We start from the raw sequence: 14,012 nt of genomic DNA, 5'->3' as shown, positions 1-14,012 counted from the left end.
TGCAACCCATGATCAGGACATTTGCTGTGGCCTGGCATGGCTGCTCCCTGCTTTGAGAAATGCATTGCATTAAGAAACAAAACCAAAAATCATTAGTGCACACCGTAAAGTGCATGGGCTGCTGGGCTGCTCACAGCCAGGGTCTCACCCAGCCTTCCCCTCTCCAGCCATGCATGTGGTTATGGAATAATGAGCCTTTATTTTTTTCTCCCTTGAAAAATATTATAACAGCAGTTTCTCTGTGCGAGACCTGAGGCGCAGCCAAAGGTAGAGAGGGAGGTTGAGTTGCTCCAAAGCTGGCCAGGGACAACCCCAGTCTCCCATGCCACAACAGCAAGATCAATACGAGTTCACTGAGGGGTGGGCATCAAACCACAGCCTCCAGGGTGCCTGGGAAAGCCTTGATCCAGGCTGCATGCTCAGGAAACAGACCCTGTAGGTAAGACATGTGGGAACTTCCTCCTCTGTCCATCTTGGCATGATTTGGGCACAGCCTTTGCCAGGCAGATGTAAGACATGGGGCCTTTGGGTCTCAGGAGGAGCACAGTAAATAGCAGGGCTCCAAGATGACATCCAGAGATTATTCTTGCAGGGTCAGCTGTCACTACTCTGCACCAAAGTCCTTCTAAAGCTAATGGTTGGCTTAGATCCTTCCTAATTTCATCAGCTCTATATCCCATCTCCCATGCTAGGGAGTTCAGCTTCACTAATCTCATCTGCTTCAGCCTGCTTCTTACCCTCCTGAGGGCTTTCGCCTCATGAAGATTTAAAAATAGAGCATTTGTTCGAGGTCCTTCTCTTCAGTTTCTAACAGCAGATTCTCTTAGGGCTTTTCATACTCATGTCCCTGAGGACTAGGAACTGATTTTAATCAAAAAAATTAGAGATGTTATTATCATAATTGGATGAATCTCAGAGCCTTCATAAGTGCCAGAAACCTCATGGGGACTGCACTCACATTTCAGAGCTGGCAAACACAGATGAAGGGGCCTGAAGATTTTAATAGGGCCACCATCCCCATAAAGTTGGTCTTCACAGCTTAATCACACAAAGATGAATTGTAGAAGTTTTCTCTCTTTGTCTAACACCCCACTGATCTGAGCTGCCTTTGTTTTCAGTGTTGGCCCCAGTATTTGTGGAATGTATTAAGCTCCTTGTTGCTTTTGGAAATAATAGTCACCACTGTATTATGGCCAAATCATTGCTTTTCTCCCTTATTGACCCTTTCTTTTTTCAGGCTACCAAACACCCTTGACTTTGTTCGTGGGATGGTTAATCAACAAGTCTGTCACAATGATGGATTCCTCCTGAATTGTTGCTTAATTAGCTTGGTTGGAGGTATAAATCAAGTGGAATACCAATTCCTCCAATGCCACAGACAGGCAGCCATGCTCAGCTTGACAGCAGTGAGTTATTACTCAGCCCCAGTGCAGGATCAGCCTGCAGGCACCAGCCTGCAAGGCCAAGAGGGGCCATGGGTTGGTCCCTGAGGGTGCTGGTGGGCACAGAGCCACACACAGCTGGGTGAAGGGCTGCTGGGATGGAGCTGAAGGTGGGCTCTGTGCCTGGGGACACTCCCCAGGGCATCACCCCCAGCAGCTGCTCATGCAGAGGCAACCCATGGATAGGTGATGTTTGTCACCAGGGGTGCCTGGTGTCTGTGCCTGCTTTTTAATGGAGAGGAGGCAGTCTGTGGCCAGGCTGAGTGATGAGACAAGGATCTTTGTCTCCTGACAGGGAGAATTGCCTTCCACAGAACGGCAATTACGCATCGTGACAAAAGGAGAAGTAATAAATCGGCTGCAAATGAACATTTTTAAGATTAATCCTAATGGCTTGGTATTTTTATAGATGAGACTTTCACACAACAAGGATGTATTTAAACCAGTTGACTTGAACTGAATTTTGCAACTCTAACAGAGATGACTTCTCTGTAGGTACAAAGAGCTTGCTCCCAGCAGGTCTGAGCCATCTTGAGCCCTGCTGAACTGTGTCGTGGAAGTCATCCAGAAGTACTTGAAGTTTTTTAATTATCCTTTTTGAATTCCCAGGCTAAGCTACATAAACCTTTCTCTGAAATGATTCTACTAATAAACCTTTTTAGCAAGGCATATTTATTTTTCCATGACCCCCTTTTTATCTTCTCTCTTTGCCAACATTTGCAGAGGGCTTAATTAGAGATTAACGATTTCAGGTGGAATGTGTAAGTCCCACTTTGGAGAAGGAATCAGTTTGATCAAAAATTACTGAAAAAAATATTAAATTAGTCTAATTTTACTGATTTCCCCTTGCTCTAATTTTCAGTGGAAGAGTGGGTTCAGTAGCCCCTCTTGCCTAGGACCAACCTGCATGAGTAATGCTCTCCATGCTGCTGAAGGAGGCAGTGACAAAACACAGTCTGACCCCGTGATAACAAAGATCTGGGTTTCATCTTTACCTGGTGATGTAGTTGTTGCTCCAGTGTGTGACATCTCCTTGCCAAATGGGTAAGACTGTTGCTAAGGTGTGGATGCCTCAATGGAAACCTGTGCAGAGGGTCTGGGTGAGGCACGGTGTGAATTATATTGCCATGGAAACCTTGGATTTCTTTCATCCACTGACATTTGCATCCTTCTTTTTTGGCATTTTCACAAATAGAGCCTTCAAAGATTATATTTTTTCAATAGCTGAGTGGAATATATCAGTAAAGTTGCTGTTAACGCCATGATTAAAAAGTATGAAAATTAAGTTCCTGTGTGGGTACAGAAGGGTTACAGTTACTTTGCAGGTTTAAGTTAAACTTTTAAGCAGGAGTTATGTCTGAAGATGCCCTACATTTTTGAAGACATCAGGACAGAGGAAGAGAATGCAGTTCAGATAAACTTTTCTATTCCCAGACAGTCCCAATATAGGTTCTGGAAGTCAGAAAAAAGCACTGAACAATCTGTTCTATATCTCTAATATGCCACCCCATTGCTGTAGCAAAAAAAAAAGGAATCTCTATATTTGATGAACTCAAAAATGCTCAAGACTTTTTTTTCCTAATTTATTAATAAAAGTATAAAGAAAATCAAAAAGTTTCTGGTGTTAATTATGAATTATGACTAATTTCTTCAATCATTTTCTGGCACTTAAAATGGCACACAAGACAATTAAGAAATAATTCAAATAAAACTGTGTCTTAATTGTTTTTGTAACCTACTTCTTGTACACTCCTTTCACACAAAAGGCATGGGTCTGTTCTTTTTTGCAGTGGAGTTAATGGAGCTGTTCCTAACCTCTGTACTATTTACTGGAGGATGAGAGGAGATCACAGTCAACACTTCCAGCTTGCCCAGGCCATTAAGCTTGCCCATGGAGTGCTTTCATTAGCAATTCTTCTCTCTCCAAGGCATCTCCAGTTTGCCTGGAAAGAACTTTTCATCCCAACTCTGAGTACCACCATAAGGACAGCTGGCTTCACTCCTTCACAGTTGGTTTTCAAGAACTCTGTGGATGGCTTTTGTGTGAGATGGCTTTGGGCACTGTTCTACTGAGGAGGAGGAAGATAAGTCACCTAAAACAGAGGTAAAGAGACTCACTCAGAACACAGCCAGCTTCAGGTCAGCCTTTAGGAATCACTAATGGGAATATTTTTGCCAAGAGAATTTTTTCAGTGAATGCCAAGTGTGTTTTCCCACATCAATCACAGTTTGTTAGGCTCCAGTTTTAGCAGCTCTGTCCTCTGAGGCTCCTGTGCCACGACTGCCCAGGCTCCAGCTGCAAGTGTCTGCTAAACTGCTCAAGTGAACTGCTTACAAACACCCTACAGGCAGGATTTCATTCCAAACCGGTAAGTGAAAATTATGATTAATTATATATTCCCAGAAGTTATGATCAGTTTATGAATGATTCATGAAAAAAAAAAGACAACTAAATAGACTATGAATATAATTTGCAAGCAATAATTTAAGCAACTTCATCTCCAAAGGCAAGGTCCTTCTCATCTTTACCTAATGATAGTCTGCAGTGCAAGTGCTGGGTGCAGTGTGAATATTCTGTTTCCACACAGCAACACATCAAAATGCAGGTTTGCACTGTCCACAGCTCTGAATGCAAAGGGCAGGCTTCCAAACAAACAACTGTTTGCAAGCAGAGCTCAGGGGGTGAAGACATCACAGTGCTGAGTGCTGAAGCCCAGCTCCTGCCACAGCTGGACACACTGGATGTAACCAGGAGCCAAGAGAGAGGAGCAGCAGGGCACAAATGTTGTCCTGGAGTCAAGGTGAAAGACACGGAGCCAACCCTGCCTTGACTCTGAACCTACCATGTTTTCTCCTGGGGGAGTGTAATTTAAACCCCAGTTACACATTTCCCCTTCCAGCTCCTCACCAAAGCTGGCATCCAGTGCAAAGTGCCTTCAGAACAGGGTGTGAGACACCAGAGACGCTGTTCATGTGCTATTTATTATTGTAATTCCCGTCTATAGGAAGGCTTATCTGGTTGCAGTTCATGGATTACAAAGAATGTCATGGGTTTGGGTTTTTACTCCATTTTTTGACCAGGCTGATAAGCAAAGTGTCTGACTTTGCCCAAGGATGCTTCACAAATTCCTGGGGTCAGCTGCCCCTCCACCACACGTTTTCTCTAAGGGTTGGGTTTTCCTCCCTGCTTTCTCCTCAGTGACAAATGTTTGGGACCAGCATCAACACTTCAGCACTGCAGCTGGAACAGTGGCATCACAGAGGGTTAGCAGAAGCACAGTGGCCAAGATGGGTCTCAGATGTATAAACAGCACAAGTTTTGCAGGAAAAGGCAGAGTATTTCATGAGAACCAAGCAGCAAAACTGGAAAGTCAAGAGGAAAAAAGTCCCTCTCTAGGCCTGACATGAAGGGAGCAAACATCAAAAGAAGCACAAGGTAGGGACTGTTGTTCAAATGTAAACCAAATCACATAATTCTGTCAAAAATGTGAAATCAGACTGACCAAGAAATCTAAGTTTCTTCATATATCCACCCTCTATCTCACTATACATTTGCTGCTGTGTAAGATATACAGAGGTAATTGCATCCCTCAGAAGTCAAAAAAATAAGTTCTGCTCACTCATCTATTTTCTCAGGTGGGAGCAAGTTTCTAGCTGAGCCATTGGTAGTCTGTTTGACAGGTAAGGTCATCAGCAATTCCCCAGAAAAAAAAGCCCCAAATCCAATTCCCTTTGCAGCCCCTCTCAAGCTGCAGGTCTCACTTCTTGCCCTCTTCCTCTCACAGCTTCTTCTCTCAAAACCCTCCGTAACCCCAGGCTGAGCTTCCTGCAAGGGCCCCACCCTCCCGTCAGCACTGAGGAGATTTCTTACCATGACCTCTGGCATCTCTCTAGGTGTACATGACAAGAGTCAGCCACTGGAAAAAGGAGAAGAAAAGCTGCATTTAGGCACTGATGGTACACCAAGTCTTCAGACTTGTCTCAGGACCTTCAGGGGTGACCCAGTGACTGTAGTCCTTTTGTACCGCACAGGATAGTTAAGGGATTTTGGAACTGCCTCTTTCCCTTATTACAATTCAGACCCAGGAACTCTTTCCATATGTTGTTTTCCATGATAAATTATTGCAGCAGCTGCAGCGGGAGCAATTGGTGGGAAAGGATGGCATCTGCCTGATTGCAAGTGGAAGAGAGAGCAACTTCTGGGAACCTGGCTGTCCTACAGACTACCCTGTAAAATAGGTTCAGGTCCTCTGCTTGCAAACTGTGCTCTGCCCTTGCTGCAAAACAGATGCAATGAACAATGAGGCTCTGCAGTAACCACAAAGTGTAAACGGGAGCTGGAGAGATTGTAAAAGGCTTTTTTAAAAAATCTTTTTAAACACTGGGTTGTCAAATAACAGTCCCCAGACTGATAAAATGCAGTACTCAGGCATATCACTATGGAGCACAGCAGGATTTTTGCTTCAGACTAGCTGATAAAAAGCCTGATGTATCCCCATTCAGCTGGCTATCCTTCAGGCTGTGCTTTTAAGACAAACAGCAGCAGCAAGCATTTGTCTGCTGTTTCTTTCTTAAAACCAAGATGTTTTGCAATTCAGGATTAACAGACGGGGCAGTAAGAAATGAGGGCATGGATTTTTAATTTTTTTTTTTTTTGTCACTTCCTCAAAGTCACTTTGAGCACTGTTTCCAGCAATGACAGGCTGGTGTCAGTAAGGGAAGACTCCATGCCTTGGCCAGGGTTGGCCACCTCTGAGCTGTGCACCAGTGGGAACCCCAAGGAATCACCTCCCACACAGGAGGTACTTCCAGCCAGGCAAAAACTCCACCACTCTTTGCTAGGACAAAACCCTAGCAACATGCATCACACATCATCTTTAACTTCACCCTTCTGCTAACATGTGGTCCCACTTTGGAGCTGGAGAGAAGAGAAGGAAGGAACATTCTTACCTCCATTGCTGTCATCAGAATTTGTGATCCGCCCTCTGCTAAGTTCTGGAATGCATCTAAGGGCAGAACAAAAACAAACTCATTTCACGAAGTAAGAATGCAATGCAGACATAAGGCTGTGGCAGCTGAGGAGCAGAGCTGCAATCCCTGTACTGGGATGCTCTTCCTGGCTCAGGTGTCCTGCCTGGCCTCATCTCATTTCTGTGCTGGGTACCCCTTCTGCCTTGGCCCTTGGATCACAGCCTGGGAAGGCATCCCAATTTTGGGGCCAGAATTTGGCAGAAGTGTAGGGACAGGCAGTGCTCAATGTGGCTGCTTTCATCTCCTCTCATAATTTGTTTCAATTGTTTTCCTGCCTGAAGACTGACAGGAGGATGGTGAACTAATGAAACACATCTTCCCACAGGGAAACCTTGTGTTGGTCCTTTTCCATCCTCCCTGGCAGTGAGTGATCACAGTATGCCCTAAGAAAGTGATTCTCTTGAAGCCATTAGTATGCCTTGCAAGCTTTTTGCAGGGAATATAAATGCAGATGCTGCTGTTATTCAGCTAGAGTTTGAAATTAACATTGCTGAAAGTTTTTTTGACAGAACACTTTGCCATCAGAAAATTTAAATCCATTCAAATATTGTTATTCTATGTGCATATTTATATTGCAGTATGTCTAGGAGAAGTCTTCAAACCAAAGTGTTTGGATAAACTCAAAACACAGTATTTTGAGGGGTTTTATTTATTTCAAAAATTACTTTTCTCCTAGAAATGTGCTGTTATAAACAGTAATAAAAAGTTGAAACAAATTTAAGTCTGTCTATCCTTGAATGACACATTTCTCTGGAAGCCTGGAGTTTCCCACCCTGAACAGAAAAGACTTTGTAAGATTACAGATGTTTTGAAACCTGCCCAGCCTTAGCAAAAAGGCTGCTGGGAGAGGGTAGGAACAGGGCACAAGGGGTCACTGCTCATCTGCCCCTTAGGAGGCCACCAGAGCTGCCTGTATGGCCCAGAGCAGGGAGGAAAGGTGGCACATCCCGCCTGAAGAAAAGCACAGGACAAGGAAATCCTCCTGATGTGCCCAGTCCCTTGACAAGGCTGTATTTGCAGGGCTGGGCTTGCACCCAGGAGTCTTTTCAGGAAAAAGTGGCAGCGCTGAAATTGCCTCCTCTGGGCAGAGGTAAGTGCCTCTTTACTGCTTCATTAACTCCAGTTAAATAGAATTTGCAAAGAAGCTGCCGCTTTTGGTTTGGGTCTCATCTCTGGCTATCTTGAAAGGATGAGTAATGATTTAATGGGACAGATTTTATCTTCCCTGCTGCATTCACATCATCATAAAGGTTCACAGCCTTTTATTCCCACTTGGCACCCTTATCCTCTCCTGTAACAAACTTATTCACAATGATCTAAAAAGTTTGAGAAATGTATTCCACATTAAACCCTCTGTAAAGTGATAACTGAAAGAATGGAGAGCATTTTAAGATTCTCATTACAGACAGCAATGAAACTTTTAGAGACTCCTTTCCACATGGATGCAAAGGATTTGTCTTTACATTGGCACTTAAAATATAAAAGGATCTTTTTTAAATAAAAAAAAATACCGTGGCACTAATTTAGGCATAAAAACCCTCATCTACAGCGAGTGACATGTATAATCACAAAAAATGGGTGTTTACAAGATTTTTTTTTGTTTAATGAAAGCATTAAAGTCGGGACATGCTCTGATTTTACAACACTTTCAGAGCTGCTTCTGCTGTACTCCCTTGAAATGGGATTTTAGGCAGTGTCATCCAAGCACATCTGCTGACCACTATTGGCCCATTAAACATCAGTGCTAAAAACACATGGGAGAAAATGAACGCTCCTTTCCATGCACTGTTGAAACCCAGCTCATTCCAAAGATGAAATAAATTGCTGTAGCGATGTTCTGGCACAGGGGTCACAGTCGCTGACTCCGTTTAACTGCCAATATCTCCAGTCAAAATGCTTATTATTAGAGCAGCAAAAATTACGATTTTGTAAAACAGAATTTCATTTCCATTCAGGCAAAAGCTCATTTACAGACACTCCCTCCTTGCAAGTGTCAGACAATAGCTGGATGTGACACAGGGAATGGCTTTGTTTACCCACAGAGGGTACTGGACTTTCTCCTTACCAAAAACCTGAGAGACCTTTACTGAGCACTGAACTGCTCTGTAGCAGCGAGCTGCTGCAGTGGATAGGAGATAAGTGAGGCTGCTGGCAAAGAGGCTGCCCAAAGAGCAGGTGTGTCACTCGGGGCAGGTGTGTCACTTGGGGCAGGTGTGTCACTTGGGGCAGGTGTGTCTCTCGGGGCAGGTGTGTCACTTGGGGCAGGTGTGTCACTCGGGGCAGGTGTGTCACTTGGGGCAGGTGTGTCACTTGGGGCAGGTGTGTCACTTCCAAGCCAGCTGTCAGAGGCGCATTCCCGCGCCTTGTGCCGTGTCCCGCGCCTTGTGCCGTGTCCCTGGCCCTGCTGCCACGTGCCCTGGCGGTGCCACACTCACGGGTCATGGTGTCGAGGCGCAGCATGCAGCACACGAAGTCGGAGAAGCCGACGCGGCCAGCGGCATCACCGTAGCGCAGCGTCATCAGGCGCAGCAGCTGCGCCGTGGTGGCCAGACCTGCCGAGGGAAGACACGCTGGGAGGGCACGGAGCAGCTCTGCTGCCTCCTGCCAGCACCCTGGAGACACCCTCAGCCCCCGCCCTGCCCTGCACCCCTGGACAGCCTTTCCCCCACTTCGTGCCTGGGAGTCGGGTAGGGGAGTGAAAACCAAAGTCGCCTTACTCGCTGACTCCCATTGCGGCTTAAGTCAGCGACCAGCAAACACTGAGCTAACTAATCTAGTGTTATCTTGCTTTGCCTTTTCAGGTTTTATTTTCTCTAAGAAAGAGTGATTTTCTTTGGCTCGTAACTGTAAAAGTCTGAGCGTAGCATTTACAATACCACCGGCTCTTTCTGCTAAAGGGGCAGATGCTGCATGCTCAGGCTATTATGCTGCATAGCATGCCTGGGATTCTTAATTTTTACATTTTCTCTTCTATTAGAAAATGGTGAAGGGTGCATTTCTTTTCTATTAGCTGATTATTCAGTATTTGTGTCGCAGTCTGTTTGGATGGAAATTGGTATTCAATTGAATGAACAAAAATTGCTTTTTAGAATGATTCTTTTATTAGTTAAATAAAACTACCCTAAATGTGCTGGGTATATAAGAGGAATGATTTAAATATATTTTGCACTAAAAGCTGATTTGCAAAACAAAAGGGAAATTTTCTGCAGAGAGCTGGACTGATAACTTTGGTTTAATGCCTTCTCTGAGACTTCAGAAAAGTCTCATTTGCTCTCTCCAGGTTTTAGTAGCTCAGCTGGATGTGAAGTAACTTTCCTGCTTTTTCAACCAGCTCTAAACTTTTCAGTTTTAAATGAACTCATCATGGAGCTAAATTAGTTGAAAAAGCAGAAATAAAAGAAATGGCTTTTCTACACCTGTGTAGGGGGAGAGAGAGCCGGTGGAAGTGGTTTAGTACCACCATTGACAAACTCCGGTTGTGTGAGCCTAGCTGGAGATCTCCAGCAGGAAGCAGGTACACAATGCTGAATAATTAAAGAATGGAAACACATTTGGGCTTAAGACACATTTCAAATTAAGGTAAACCTGATTTCATATTCTTTTCAGAGGAGGTGAAGATAGTAACTAAAAATAAATCTAATTAATGAAACGTCTTCTTTGAGTCTGGTTTTAAACCCCTGCAGCAGTGAGCAATTAATTCTATTTTTAACCTTTTGAAGACAGTGGGAATTCAATCAAGCTCTCTCCAGAGAGCAGATTCCAGCAAATATTGCTTATGGGATGCTACAATCAAGCCTTACACTAGTAAAACACCAACAGTTTGGCCTGGTCAATCTGGGATACACTTGCTCTGAAATCTGCTCACTTGGCAATGTCTCTCAATCAACCTCTTCAACAACACTGGAGGGACAGTCCTCTCTCTTCCCAAGGCTTTTCAGCTGATCTGTAAGACTGCTCCCCAAACTTTTTATCTGCTGGATTCCTCCCTCTGATTTTAGCCAAGCTTTTAATTACTGACTTGATGTTTCCCTAATTATAAGAATTATTTTGAATCATTTACTGTTGCCAAAGAGAAGTTTGTAAATACATCAGGCCAACGCTGCTGCATTTCAGGGCAGCACTGCTGTTTATGCAGCTGGCCTGCTCTACTCTGATCCATTATTATTATTGGAAGCTTTAGGAAAACAGTGAAAATTAAGCACACACTGCAGTGTTTTGTTGGGGAAAGCACTGGACACTTCAGGGAACAGCTGGCTAGGAGCTGGATTTATACATTAATACCATTCCCAGAGGTAGCACCAAGCTCCCAAATGCCTTCCAGGGTTCCTGCTCAAAAGCCAGGACAGGGATCATCCCATTGCCAAGCCAGATTCAAATCCAGATGTCTGTCTCAGAGGGCATCAAGAATGAGCTTGTAATTCTTTTCCCCACTCAGAACTACTTGTAGCCAAACATGTATTGAATCTGCCATTTAACAGTGGTTTTTTATCCCTTCAAACAGCTGCATTGTTTTGGCTGACAGGACTTTTCCAAGTACAGTTTTCTTCCCAGCTTTACACTTTAGCATCTTTCTCACAGAATGGCCCTGGCAACTTCTCCTTTGACATTCGGCACATCAGTGCTGCTCTTCTCATTCAGATGCTGATGCTTTGCCCAGCTCTCAGCAGCAAAAAAAATTATACATGCATCCCCCCCAGCTTATGGCTTCCAGGGATAGCAATCCTGCACCAGCTTCCTCCCAGGACAGCTCCCCTCCGAGCTCCAAGCAGCCAAATTTGAGCTTCTCTACTGCACAGTTAAACGGGGATCGCTGTGTCAGAGGTGTACTCCACGCACAAATAGCTGAAACACTTCACTCGTGCACTCACTGAGTTTCAGCACTCGATAGCCAACAGAGGTCAGTACAAACTAAATAAATGCCTGTCGGTGTGGCTTTCCCTTCTAGACTTAGTCACTGCCCTGAAGAGAAACTGCAGGAACTGAGGCAAGTGCAAGAATCCACTCTTCCTTTGTCCTTTGCTCTACGAGATGTTCCATCCTTGACCTAGAAGCTGGTCTGGCTAGTGCTGCACTTCTCTGCACCCCTCTGCTGGCCCCCCAGCACAGATCCCTCTGTTAGAGCTGTGATCTGACTCTGGATCTCTGTGACATCCAAGCCACTTTCTCCCTAGAGGTCTTTTTTCTTTCCTCTTTCACCCTCTCCCTCACTGCCACAGGAACAGAGCTCTGGGCATACCTGCTGCCTGTATCGCATTCTTCAGTTCAGCAATGTCAAGAAATCCAGAACGGTTTCTGTCTTCCTTGATGAAGATATCCTAAAACACAGTGCAAAGGCAGATTTCAAGCCCTGACCAGCATTCCCCACATTTACTACTACAAGCAGTTATGCACGTTCTCCTCCCTTCATGAATAGGCTGCAAGGAAGTTCAGCAGGTGAGATGGGGTGGCTGTGACAAGGGATACTCATTTTCAGAGGGCTCTGACAGAATGTTACTGTATAAGAAATGCCAGCCTGGGGTGGGCAAATGCCTTTTTGATTTCTGAACATACCACAAGCCACATTTGAGGTGTTGTCAGTGGGAAGAGCACCCCTATCTAGAGGGGGAGCTAGGTGGTCTCAAGAGGGCTGAAACAAATTGGAGCCCACCCAAACCTGAGCCTGGAGGAAACCCTCCTGTCCTGCACCAAGACTGAGGGAGAAGGACCTGGCATAGAGAAGCTGCCATGCATGTCCTGAAGAATTTAGGTGGGACCCTAAATACCATGTCACTGCTTCCAGTGCTTATCCTGGAGCAGAAACATTTCTCCCAGACAAGCTTTCATCAGATCCTGTACATTTCCACTAGAAACTGCAGGAATGAGGAAGTGACATTTTTCAGACGAGTCTGTTCAAGAAGTCATTTCAGCTTAGAAAGCTTTTCTTAAAAAAAAAAAATTTAAAAATGCCAGTGGTGGCACAGACATGGAGATTTCCATCAGATTCTGAGCCTAACTGGCCTTCCTACCTTTTCCCTCAATGTCCTCAGTGCTGGAAAAGCCCGGGCTGCTCATTTGGAGCACTTTACCCGCACGGTTGCCTCCCTTGTGGGAGAGGAGGGAACTCTGACCGGCTAAGCAAGCAACCTCTGCAAGGCTTCCCCCCGCAGCGCTTTGAGAGCACGGAGCATCTGATCCCCGCTGCTGGAAAGCCCCGGGGTACAGAATCCACAGAATTCACAGAATCCACAGAATCCAAAGTATCCACAGCCAAGAGAGAGCCAGCCCCCCATACCATGTACTTAGTGAGACTTCGCCAGAGGCTCCCGAACTCCTGCAGGGTGAGTCTTCCGTTCGAGTTGAGCTGTGCACTTAGTTAAGAATCGAGCACTTAATGAGAGCTCAACCTGGCTGTCTTGGTTGCCAAGGATGCTGCCTCCACAGAACTCCGACACATGAGATGCAGCCTCTTCTGCCGGTTACTCCGTGCTGAGAAAGCCGAGAGCTTTTCAGCTCTCAGTCGTGTTTAAATCCACCTTCTTTGTCACACTGTACAGCTGCTCCTGCCTGTGCTCACAAACCACAAAAGGTTTCTATTTATGCGGTGCCTTCAGCCACAGGGGACGCCGCGGTGACATTTAGCCCCGGAGCAGGGACATCCCTGTGAATGAACACGGCCCCCTGGCCCTGCTCTGCATGAGGCACCGCGGGATCTGCTCCTCCTGCATCCTCCAGGAGAACTGAGGAGACAGGAGCACAGGGAGATGATTCCGATGCCTTCTGCCAGACGGCAGCAGCGCCTTTGAGGCAGACACCCCCCAGGAATGGGTGAGGGGCGGTGTCAGGACGTGCTCCCCTCCACAGCCCACCCAGGAGTGCTGGGCAGACACGCAGCGCCCACCCCAAGGCAGGAGGTGAAACCTCCCCGAAAGCAGAATCATCACCAGTGAAATACAAGCTGACAAGTGCCACTGTCGTGGAAGCTGAGTGAAAAAAGCTGATCCTGGCTTTGCAGGCCAGGATAGGTCACACTGTACATGGGTTGTCTGCAGGCCAGAGAATTAAAAATCCATCCTGAATTATAGCAGAGCAGAGGCTTTGTCAGCTCTTTGCACGTGCCATGCATTCACAGTGCCCACTTATCCCAGGACAGGCTTTGCAAAGGGGGAAAAGTCTCTTTCACTGGCTAGATGCTGGAAGCTGGAAAGAGAGGGGCTTCTGATCATTTTTGTTAATTCTCTGGCAGTTTTTAAAGGTCTGAAAATGTCTCCAAGTTTTTTCAAGGCATAGAGGAAAAGAGACAATGAGCAAGCAAGGGGGAAAAACACACATGGGAGAATGTGTGTTTTCATCAAGGAGCCCTCTTGTTCTACTATGGCTAGAAATGTATTTCTTGCATTGTCTTGTTAACAGTAAAAAGACTGAGTGATTCAGCTAAATAGGAAAGCGACACCGGGAATACTCATTGGAATGGCCTTCCAGGCAAGTGCCTGGGATTCAGCAGTGACAGTGTTTCTGCCCCTGACCACCAGCATTGCTGGCAGCCTACTAAAGTGCCACCCC

At 45.6% G+C, this 14,012-nt stretch overlaps 1 protein-coding gene across 3 annotated transcripts in view; it reads right to left on the bottom strand.

The window, feature by feature from the left end:
- Nucleotides 1-3,028: 3,028 nt before the first annotated feature.
- Nucleotides 3,029-14,012, bottom strand: part of LOC134547355 (calpain-13-like) — a 48,363-nt gene continuing 37,379 nt past the window's right edge. For all 3 annotated transcript variants that reach the window (XM_063391161.1, XM_063391162.1, XM_063391163.1), the window contains 6 exons: nt 12,745-12,813; nt 11,710-11,788; nt 8,909-9,025; nt 6,393-6,448; nt 5,314-5,359; nt 3,029-3,535 (listed from right to left, as the gene is read on the bottom strand). In XM_063391161.1, the coding sequence (XP_063247231.1) occupies nt 5,333-5,359; nt 6,393-6,448; nt 8,909-9,025; nt 11,710-11,788; nt 12,745-12,813 (348 nt within the window). In that variant the 3' untranslated portion in view covers nt 3,029-3,535; nt 5,314-5,332. The remainder of the gene's footprint in view (nt 3,536-5,313; nt 5,360-6,392; nt 6,449-8,908; nt 9,026-11,709; nt 11,789-12,744; nt 12,814-14,012) is intronic.

This window comes from Prinia subflava, chromosome 2 (genome assembly GCF_021018805.1).
Source record: "Prinia subflava isolate CZ2003 ecotype Zambia chromosome 2, Cam_Psub_1.2, whole genome shotgun sequence".
Taxonomy (NCBI): domain Eukaryota; kingdom Metazoa; phylum Chordata; class Aves; order Passeriformes; family Cisticolidae; genus Prinia; species Prinia subflava.
Note: the sequence above shows the minus strand (reverse complement) of the source record. Positions and strands in the feature narration are given on the sequence as shown.